The following is an 11630-nucleotide window of genomic DNA, read 5'->3' as shown; positions in this document are numbered from 1 at the left end:
ATCCAACAAATCAATTAAATGTATTGATTAAAAAAATGGCTTATCAAATTTTCCAAAAGTTTTAGGAACAATACTACTTTTTATTTTAACATGATAAGAAACATTAAGAAAAAGACTAAATTTGTTGAGTCAATTTTTAAAATCTATCTAAAAAACGGGGTTTTGTTCATTGTTTGTGCTTTAGAAGTAAGAGAAGTTCTTTCCAAATAACAGGAAACTGTTTTCTTTTTCAAATAAGTCTTTCATAGTTTTGCATGGTATAGGAACATTGTGTAAAAACTTTTATAATTCACAAAACTATCTTATGAACCGGCTTCATCTTGCAGCTTCTTCAAAATCTGCAAAAACATTATGATTCTGTGTGCATATATCAATCTAGAGATAAAGTTCCTTACATTCATAAAATATCTACAATATTTTTATTCTCCGTTTATTTATTACACATTCTCTATTTATTAGTGTTTTTTTTTTGAGGACTCGCTATACTGGGTGATTTTTTGCATTCTGCTTTAGCTACCCATGACGCTTACGTCAGCAGTGAAATTAAAACTGTTAACGTAAACATCATGGGTAACTAGAACAGAAATTTGAAAAGTCACTCTATATTTTCCATCAATGAGCTACGATATGATTAAAACGTTAATGTTAAATGTAAAGATGAATTAAAAGTAAAATTACTACCATTAAATAACAACAGGAACTAAATTACATGAAACAAACTTCAAATGCTATTACAATATTACAATTAAAAAGTTATTATTTCTAAAATAAATATTGAGTTTTATGATTTTAAAATTTCAATTGTATATTTACTTTTCCGAATATTTTTGTAACTTGCCAATATGTAAGTCCGATTCTGTAATGTCTATTGATCTTGTTAGTGTGGGTTTGTTGCCTGGTCATTCATTATTGCTTAATATTTACCTGCTCTAATGAAGTTATTACTCTGCAATGAAAAACCTAATTTTTGACAACATATTAGCCGATTTGTTCTCTTTGATAGTTACCGAGTCACTTCTTTCCTCGCTTTAATTTTTAAGAATTTTCTGAATACCAATTTCCTTTTTATGCTATCAATCCGTTTTCGCTTTGAACTTGTGACTTGGCTCATTTGTCCCATTTTATTATATCTTGTAGCCATCAAAATGTATTTCGCCGTTTCCCCTCTTTCGGTTTCTTTGCTTTAATATTGTTTCAAAAGCATTTATCCAAGGGGAATTACAAAACGTTTTTTTATATTAGGCAATATACAAACGGTTAAAGATATTAATATTTGTTCTCGTCGGAATTTAAATCAATATTGGATTATTCGTCCGCGGTTTCTTTTACTTTTCTTATTAAAGCGGTCTTTAAATTGGCTGCAGTATCGATAAAACAGGTTGCCAAGAAAGCGCGTCTATCAACAATGTCAGTTTTAGTTTTGTGCTAACATAGTTTACATCAAAAATGAGCTCAGAATCAGTGTGTGGTAAGCAGAAAAAGAAAAAATGTCCCAACACTATCCGTCACAACATATACGAACGCAACGCGCCAGAAATAAAAAACTGGTGGTATAGTTTGTTTGATATGATGGAATCTGAAGCGGCCATCGTGAGTTTGAAAGTGAAGTTTCAAAAACATCGGCGTTTACTGCCCCTTTTTAGCCGCCCGATAGGCGCCTCGACGTCGTAAACGATATATTGCCGGAGAAACTTCTCAACAGGATTCTCTCCATACTGAGCTTCATAAGAACTTGCAAAAAGCTGACGTCTGATGATGAACTCACTGTGAAAGAATCGGACGACCGAAAGACATCCGCCTCATTGTTGGGGTCGGTGTCGGACGAAGGCGTTGAACGGTAATAAGCACCTTTCAAAAAGCTTCGTAGTTTTTTTTAGGAGGAACGTAATATCTTACCTACATCGGTATTCTACTCTATCACAGTATGGTCACAATAATACGGACTGTTATTTTTTTACCGGTTTGAGGCTGTAAAAAGTCCTTGATATGCGCAAAAGTTGGCTTGTATTGCACGTCCTAACCATAACAAAATCAAATGATACAAATAAAGAACAAATTTAATTCTGCTTTCCATACTAATAATTTATGTTCACTGCATAATTAGAACCTTCTACAAAATGAACTTCACGTATTTCTAGTGTTTCCGTGTCCACGGTAATTTCAATATGAGTTGTGGCATTTTCTGACGTAGAGGATTTCCAACCAATCATTTTCTTTGCAACATTGATTTTATGTTGCATGAATTCTTCCACATAACATTCAGCGACAATAGAACTCCTCCCACTACCAAATCAGAAACCTTTCCACCCCTATTAGTTAGAACGGTTATAGAATTGCATTTGAAGAAGTAACCGGTGCCAGTTTAATGGCCGAAAGTCCCAAGAACGTTGTAATTAGTTTTGGGCCTGAAGAAATATTGCGAATTCTCATCTTCCGAATGTACTACGGTTGTAGAACACAAAAAAGTATTATGTTTACCATGATGATCAAACAAATTTAAATTACCATCCACACCATATTCCTAACATACGTTCGAAATTTGATGACTGTCAAATGACAGGCGACAGACAAACAGAAACGGGAGACCTATTTTTACTATCCGAGCATAAGCGAAGAAAGTATTGCAATCGAGTTCATCGGCCGACTCTCTACTTTTACATTTTCTCGACCTTTCAAATGGGAGACCTACTTGTTTGCACTATGGGGACCATTTCCGTGTGTCTGTCTGTCTGTCTGTCCGTCCGTCCGTCTGTCTTATTAATTACTTTAAATTGTATTTAATTAAGATAATTAGAACAGTAATGCTTTATAGCTACTGGCTACTGTGCCGAAAATTTATTCACTCGTTTTATTATTTATGAAACACAAACGTAATTTAGAGCACACATATTCAGAGTTAAAATGTACAAACACTAACACTCAACATTATCGTTGACTAATGCATATCGCTTGTTTTTAAAAATATTCACACTATTGCTAAACACTGACGCAATGAATGGAATGAATGATGGTGTTACGTTCTACAAATATCGGCAGTGCAGTTTTCGACATCTTTATTTTCCGCAAGAATAACTTAATTCAACTGCAAATACACAATCAGAGTCTAGTGCATCAAGAACCCAGTCAGTATCTTGTTTTGTCGAGGTTGTTTAGCCCGATTTAAATTTAAGTGCACATGACTGGAAATCCACCCCTAAATGTCTCTACATTTTTATTATAACCAACAAAAGTATGTATTCAGAATGAATTTATTAATGTCATAAGTGTCAGAAGACTTGTCTATTACAAACACTATTCATAGGTATGGATTTAACTATATTCACATGAATAATGATAAATCCAGGTTACCAGCGTCCGTTCATTTCCTTGTCAAGTCCATCAAGCATCTTAAATAACATGTGGTTGACCAAAGAGCTTCCGCAAGCTTTTGAAATCTAGTTCACAAACGAGTCTCGAGCTGAATTTAAGTTACTGGACGCTAAGATCACTGCACCACACTCAAAAGGAGAACTTACATTCGTAGATCTTTAATTACGGTGGGTGGCATACATTTTCCGACGCCAAACATATTTGCATGTATTTCCAGAGGAAGCCGAACTTATGATAGAAATGTTCGATAATGCTTCGTTGCACTAGTAGATTAGTAATAATAATATTGACAATTTAGAAAGATATATTTATAACAGGGAATTGAAAAAAGTACAAAAGTAAGGATACCTACGTAGGTATATGAAATAATAACTAAAGATATCAATGAAGTTTTACATATTATGATCGCAGCAATTTGATTACTGGCGAAATTAAAAAGAGAGTGAACATGTGCCTTGAAGAAAATAGTGAACATTTTAACCACAGTAAATGTATTTCTTTTTATTGTAAAGATTCAGTATTTAGTTTTATTTTTTAATAAGATTTGAAGCATTCAGGCAACCAGTTATACAGATGCGTGTGGTATTTTTCATGACTCCATTGGCAATTAGTAAAAGTCGTTATAAAATGATAGGCGGCACGCTTCTAAGACCCTGTGCAAATGATATATACCACAACCTACATCAGTATTTATTACAGATATAGAATTTTTAATCTAGAAAATGTCATTAATGTGAGAAATATGACAGAACTAGTCAACTACAAAATAATACTATTCACAAGTGTAGATTGTGAATAGTATTAGTTCATGTGACCAGTTACGTCAGTTTGTCAGTTCTGACTGACGATAATCTTACTAAAATTAAAAAAAAAAACTATTAACAAAAGGGCGACTTTGTATCGTATTACAATCAACTCTTTCATAAATTTGGCGATTTTTAACTGATATTGATAAAGTAAAATATTTTTATATCGATAAAATATTCATCGAACTCCTAATGATGTTGTAGATTGATTCTATAACTAGCTGTTACAAAGTCGCTTTATAATTTTCTCCATCAACAAAACGTTCTAGTAATGCATCGAGAATTTCTATTTCGACTCGTTTTGCATCACCCGTCAATACCTGTTACTCTCTAACTGAACACAGTTTAATGCTGGAATATAATTCAAGATGGATTCATAAATCACACATGCAGGAGTGTACTATTTTATAAAATTTAAATAACATTTATTCGGGAAAATTGTAATATGACGTCATCAATTTTTAGAGGAGGCCTAAACTGATAAATTTTGATTAACGATTTACCATGCTTCTGATAACCTTAAACCGTTTGCAAGATTTCAAAGCATTATAAAAAACACGTATTCATAAACTACAAGTGTAGGAGCACGTTATTTTATAAAATTAACGATCAGAGGAATTTTGGTCCGCGTTTTACCATCTACACAATATTCCTAATATACACACAAAATTTGACAATAATCAGTCCGGCAGTTTCGGATATTATCTGTTGAATAAAAATCGATATAGACGTGGACAGACGACAGACGACAACGGCAGATTGCAGACAGTTATACGGAAACGAGATACCTATTTTGTCGTCCCCTAGGTATCATAAAATGTCGAGAAAACATGAAAATAACCAGTCAACCGTTGGACTCGATTGCAATACTTCCTTAAGCTTATGCGCGGTAAGTAAAAAATTAATATGAGTTCGTGTCCGTGTATTAATATCACTTTATATACCCACTATACTCATCACGTTATTTCTGCATCCACTTAAATTTTATGACTCGATTATGACAAGGTGGATAGCACTGCAGTAAGATTAGTGACGATTCTAAAATGACCTTTGGTGGCCAGTCTTTGGTGAAAATAATACAGAGGATATTGCATAATGTAGCGGACTAAGGACTCTATAAAAAAAAGCAACGAAGGATTTACAAACCAGCAAAAAATAAAATATAAACTTACTACAAGATATAATATAGGTAAATAAATAATACCTACATCAAAGTAAGACAGTAATGATCCAATCAGTGCCACTGTTAAAAAAAAGGGTCTAGACCGGTAAATAGTACTTATAGTTACCCCGGTATAACATTTACAATAGATTAAAACTACAAAAATAAGAAGGTAATCTCAGGATTTAGAACATATATTATTATATTATTCCTTCGACTGCACAGACTTTTTTTTAAGTTATGCTCCAAGCCAAATTCTAACAATAGCTTTTTTTGCTGCAGAGGAAATATTAACGTTTTTCGATTTAAAAAACCAATAATATGAGAATTTGTCGTTACAACGTTTGCAATTTTTTTGTGATAGTCACGAATGTATAACGAGCCACAGTTTGTTAGGGGGCAAATTTGGAAAATCTTATTTTCACTTCTAGATACATTCAGATGGCAGTGGTGTAAATAAAAAAATATTTGCCATACCGTAAAATTCTTGATGCTAAAGCTCAATCCCTCTTGATATGTTTGTCTACGATATTTCCCTTTTGACCGCATTCTACTGTTATAAACGAAGCTGTAACTGTAAATAAAACCGCGTACGTGTGTTGTTGAAAACTGCACAAGTAGCATCGAATAGCATCTGCAGCCAAAACTTAATATTTACACCAAGAATTGCAGATAAATTACGACAGAAACACAAGTAACTGCAATTATACTAAGCAAATAAAATTTATAGCCAAACCAAATATTAAACAAAATAATGTTACTCTTACGTTACGTTAAAGTTAAAATAAATTTTTACAAAAAAAAAGTAAACTACGAATAAATACTTATAGGTACATAAATAAGTTACGTTCACACGTCAAATCAGCAAAATTGTCAGTACGCGTATATTTAAAATTTAAAAACCCGCGTTCAAAGGACGCACGACGTTTTGGTAAGCCATTTGAAAACGAAAAACAAAAAAAAAAACGGTAGAACAGCTTCGTACTTTACGACGGCCTTGTCTACATTTAAAAAAAAATCATAAAAAGTTCAACAGCGCTCCGACAACCCAAGAGTTCGTGCTAAGAGAAAATATTTCTCGCACGTGTCTTCATTCAATTGCATAAATTAACTGTTACTAAAGTTATTAAAAAGTAACGAAACACTCAACATAGTAGAAGAATTAATCTGTTTTCGCATTATATTGAATTTTTCGCTGATACATTTGTGTAAAGTAAAATGTTTCCAATAGCGATAAAGAAACAGTGCTAACTAACGGCTTTAATTTTTTTTTTACTTCTCGGGCGTAGGCTAAGGAAGTATTGTAAACGAGTCCATCGGGCGACTGATTACTTTCATATTTTCTCGATGCATTATGACCATGAGTTATGACACCAATACTACGAAAACGTGTCTGCCTGCCGTCTGTCCGGATTTTTATTAGACAATTAATTTCCGAAGCTACTGGACCGATTGCTGTTAAATTTTATATGTATATTAGGAATATATCAAATAGATGGTAAAACGCTGACCAATTTTTTTTATTTAAGTAGGATTTAAATTTTATAAAATAACATACTCCTGTACTTGTTCTTCATAAATCCGTTTTTAGATTTTCCCCAAGGCATCCAAATTTTCGCAAAAAAATCGAAATTGTACGGCAAGCTTTTTATATTAATACAGGGTTAGTCACGAGAGAATTACTTCGGAAAATTCTTTTAACGCAACCCAAAATACTAATACCCTGTACCACTTGATATTATGGAAATTTAAAATGAAATGCCTAATCCATGATTGCTTTGACTTTGGCAGTGTCACTTTGACGTTAATTAATTTTTAACATTTTTTTTCATCGTTGACTCGCCTCTAGAGCCCCATTTGATCGATGACATATAGTCAGATCAATCTGGGCTATACTGAAGCAGTAAGTGCTCTACCAATGTTGTTCGCCGCTAATGTGCATGTGTTAATTCGCCATATCTGCGTCACCTAGAGCCTCTTCGAAGTGCAAATCTGCAACCTCTGGACTTCTTCGGCCATCCATTTACAAAAAAGCCGTAGCATTCCCCCAAAATGCCAACATTTTCAACAGATTAGTAGTTAAATTATTTACTTACTTGTTTGAGTTTGTGTTGTAACCTTTGAATAAAATTCCGTAAAAGGAATTTTTAGAAATAATTTTCTCGTGATTAATCGGTTGCAAAAGATCAAGAGGCACAATGAAAAATTTATTAGCGGCGCCGGAGGAGATTTCCGACTGGCTGCGGTACCACCATGGACACTCGCGTAACCTCTTTTTCCACAATTGTCAAAATGAGATTGCCAAACTCAAAGCAATCATGGATTAAGCATTTCATTTTAAATTCAGTTAGTATCAAATGGTACATGGTATTCGTATTTTGGGTTGCGTAAAAATAATTTTCAGAAGTAATTCTCTCGTGACTAACCCTGTATATGCGAAGTTCGTATAAGGTTATTCTTAGGTTAGACACTAGCAGTGTTCTCGTTCCTAGGCGAAAAATGCGTGGATTCGAATGTTGCATGTGGTTTTCGTTTTTTGCAGTGTTATTGCTAATATATATGTATTATATTTTTTTATTGATCAAATCTCCAGAACGATACACCCCAGTGTTTTATTATTAGTACTACTCTACATGTGTCAGAACTGACATACATGTCCTTTCTGAAATAATGTTGATGGATTTTTTTTTTAAATAGAAAAATTCACCAATACATACAAGGATAACCTTGTTCTTTATCAATACATTAATATTTTTGGAGCAATTTTAATCTAGTTCCTATCATGATTTGACAATAAGAACACTCCAGAGTTCTAGAGAAGCGTATTTTCGTAACATAATATGTTGGAATGGTAGACAGGGGCGGGATATGGGTGACTAAAATACGACACATTAATGATTTCAGAAAAACAGGCTCTACAAGAATTTCTAAAAAAACATATAACGTACCGTTAAAAAATAAGTGGAATGTGGTAGAAACCAAAACTAAATTATAATATGTCAAAACAAATTTATAGGATGTCATTCACCTTCTTATACGGTTTCTGATATTACTTATTTATATTTATTTTAAAATATACTCAAAATCTTTTTTTTTTTTAATTTTCCAAATAAGCGGGATTTGTTGGACTGTACTTCCGGGGCGAGAGAAGTCCTGTCGAAATAACCTTCGACGAATTTTTACTTCCCGAGCATAAGCTAAGGAAGTATTGTGATCGAATACATAGGCCCACATCCTAATTTTATGTTTTCTCTACCTTTCATGGCCCATAAAATACGAAGAAATAGGTTTTCCGTTTCCGTCCGTCTGTCTATCTGTCTGTCTGTCTGTATGTGGGTTTGTCGTCTGTCGATATTTTTATTAAGGACGCAGATAATCTCCGAAACTACTATACCGATTGTTGTCAAATTTTGTAAGCACATTGAAGGATATCATGTAGATAGTAAAACCCTAGCCAAAATTTAGCTAATCATCCCTAATACTAATGGGATGACGTCATTTCCAAAATTTGCAAACATATTTTTTTTAATTTTATAAAATAAGACAGTCCTGTACTTTGTTATATAAATCAGTGTCAAGTATTCACCCCAGACATCCAGATTTTTGAAAAAAAAAAATAAAAATTTTATAACAATATTTTTAAATTCAACTTAAACATCGAATGCTCCGAAATCTTGCAAACATTTTAAGGTTATCGGAGATGACGTCACTTCAAAACTTTGCCGAATAACACCTCTCTGAAATATGCAAAATATTATGACTCTATACCTACTTGTGATTTATCAACGCACTCATAGTTTTTAGAATAACTTATACAGGTGACAAAAAATTTAATCGATGAGTGAATTTATTTTGTTGATTGACTCCGGAACGGCTCACTCCATTTTCCCGAAAATTTGGGAATACAATACTATTATTATTAGTGCTACACTGCACCTATCCACATTAATATACGTGTACTTGCAAACATGTTGATGACGTCATCACAAAATTTTGTGAAGGAAAAACTCATTTGAAACATACACGTAGCATGCATCTATACATTTAGTTTGACATACATACTTTATTTATTTTAACTTATAGGGGTTTCCTTAAAAAAAACAAATTTTACAATTTTTAGAAAAAACTAAGTATTTTGACGCATTACGTCCCTGATTCTTAAACGAAAACCTGCAAGGTATTAAGCACTGTGATTAAGTACTACGTATTTTAACCTATCGGGCTTCTAAAGAAATTCAATTTCCAAATTGCCATTAACAGCGTTTCTTAGAAAGATTAAAGAAGTAATCTTAAAATTTATGAAAATGATTTAATTTAGTGCTGGGATTTTCATCATAATCAGATACTAGATCTTATATAAACAGATAGAATTAGTCAGCAAGATAAGCATGGAATACCAAATTAAAACAGAAATATTTATCTACTTATCCGATCAAGAAACCTTTTTTGAGAATTTTTAGTTTGCTTCTCACAGTTTAAATTTAAAATTTTGGAGATTTCAAATACACAATTCACACTCTTCTTAAAAATAAGAAAAAAATATCAAGGTATTTTCATGTGTTTTTCATTACAAATTGGCTTTTTTCAGAGATGAACATTTGGAATTACCACATTAAAAATAAATGAGATTTAAATTTAATAATCGGAGTGATTGATGTTGAAACTGATGAGTTTTCTCATGTTTTTTAAATGGGACATCCTCTACGTTATAACTTTCTCGAACTAGGCTCTAATAAGTCAGTTTCCTTCTGATGCCAGCTTTGTTTTACTTTATTCTAACAATAACTCAGAATAACTTCACTTTTTTATATATTTGTCAAGACAACGTAACTAAAAAGTTTTGTGTAAACTTCCTTAAAATCCATTTTTAAACAGGGCGAAATGGAGTTTTTTTAAAAATATATCCTTTTTTTACACACAATTGTATCTCATATAATTTTCCTTAAAAAATATATTGGGTGTTAGGTTTACTAAAATGCAACTATAAATACTTTTTACATGAAGCACCAATATGTTTTATCACAGTGCTTGAAAGAATTTTATCAATAATTGACAAGAATGATTCGTAATCTTTCAACGGTGGACAGTTGAGATACTCTATATAATACCTACATTTCGAACTTTTTTTATTACGTTTAAAATAAGTCCTCTTAGTTGTGTTTTCACCTGATTTTATTTTACCGTGTTATGAAAACACGGTCAGAGATATTTGTCCTTTTAACTGGCATCTTGTCGTTTACTTTTCGTCACAAATTGTTCATAAACTCCCACTAGTTGCATACAGTACGTTTTTTTTTTAATATTTGTGCAAAACTAATTCCTTCTTCTAAAGTTCAAGACGAGAAATCGGCAAAAACAATCCCTACAAGAAATTCTTGAGCCGTCGTCCTGATAGGGCAGCCATCTGGCACACTTTACCACCCTTATCGTTCGAAGAAATGAATTTAAGTCAAAAAGCGAAAGCGATAACAACAGCGGTAAAGAAATTCTTATTAACTCAGTCGTACTTGAAATAATTACTTTCTTGCTATAATTAAAGATAGCAGTCAATTTTGTCGAGTGGATGCAAAGCATAAGCGACGAGGATTCCCCCACGTCCTTGACCGTGCCCTTAGTCCTGAAAATGTTCGAAATAGGATTCGACACGCACGCGGCGCGCTCGCTTCAAGTCAGAGTCAAAGAGATGGCGTCAGTGCCGGACGGCGTCGCCATTTTGAAAGGAATGCCTGACGTAAGTTATTCTGTTCATTGCGCTGCCATCTACCGATCAATACTCTCAACTTACAGATGGCTAAGCGCAGTCAACTACACCGGCAACTGTTGCGAGACTTGAAAGCTTCGAAGGAGACGAAGAGAGTTTTCGCTTTCGGAACGAAACTGGACAAGAAGTATCAAATTTTGCCTCCAAAGATGGCAGACATCGACAAGTGGCTGGTGTGCACCAGAGTTCCACAACAATTGGAGTCGATGGCTACGGTCTGGCGGGGAATTACTCATTTAAGATCGACCAGAGCTTACTGCGAGTATTTACTGGAACATCCTGAAATAACGCCACCTAAATATTTGGTGGACTCGCATATGTTAGATCGTGAAACATTAAAGGGTCAGCCGATGCATGGTCCTGATGTTGACCCCGAAGAAATGTCAGTAATACCGACACATGCAAGTACAGAAGACAAGAAACCGGAAAGTCAGATTTCATTACCACATTAAATTTACCAGAAACTATGAGACTGATCGATCAGAATTTCTTTGGTTCAGAACTAAATCTGTCGCAGAAAATTGTGTAAATG

At 33.5% G+C, this 11630-nt stretch overlaps 1 protein-coding gene across 1 annotated transcript; it reads left to right on the top strand.

Annotated features, from left to right (window-relative positions):
* Window positions 1–1398: 1398 nt before the first annotated feature.
* On the top strand, window positions 1399–11630 carry LOC135122529 (uncharacterized). Its single transcript, XM_064046763.1, has 5 exons — window positions 1399–1590; window positions 1644–1837; window positions 10670–10814; window positions 10877–11068; window positions 11125–11630. The coding sequence occupies exons 1-5, from the start codon at window positions 1447–1449 to the stop codon at window positions 11548–11550; spliced, it is 1101 nt and encodes a 366-aa protein (XP_063902833.1). The 5' UTR covers window positions 1399–1446; the 3' UTR covers window positions 11551–11630.

This window comes from Zophobas morio, unplaced genomic scaffold (assembly GCF_036711695.1).
Source record: "Zophobas morio isolate AGI-343-1 ecotype UQ-CSIRO unplaced genomic scaffold, CSIRO_AGI_Zmor_V1 ptg000002l, whole genome shotgun sequence".
Lineage (NCBI taxonomy): Eukaryota > Metazoa > Arthropoda > Insecta > Coleoptera > Tenebrionidae > Zophobas > Zophobas morio.
Note: the sequence above shows the minus strand (reverse complement) of the source record. Positions and strands in the feature narration are given on the sequence as shown.

Bases quoted from the DNA above. Each gene is read 5' to 3' on its own strand.
- LOC135122529 (XM_064046763.1), top strand. From the start codon at position 1,447: ATGAGCTCAGAATCAGTGTGTGGTAAGCAGAAAAAGAAAAAATGTCCC. The intron at 1,591-1,643 runs GTGAGTTTGAAA...GCCCCTTTTTAG, and splicing joins TGGAATCTGAAGCGGCCATC to CCGCCCGATAGGCGCCTCGA. The intron at 1,838-10,669 runs GTAATAAGCACC...CTTCTTCTAAAG, and splicing joins TCGGACGAAGGCGTTGAACG to TTCAAGACGAGAAATCGGCA.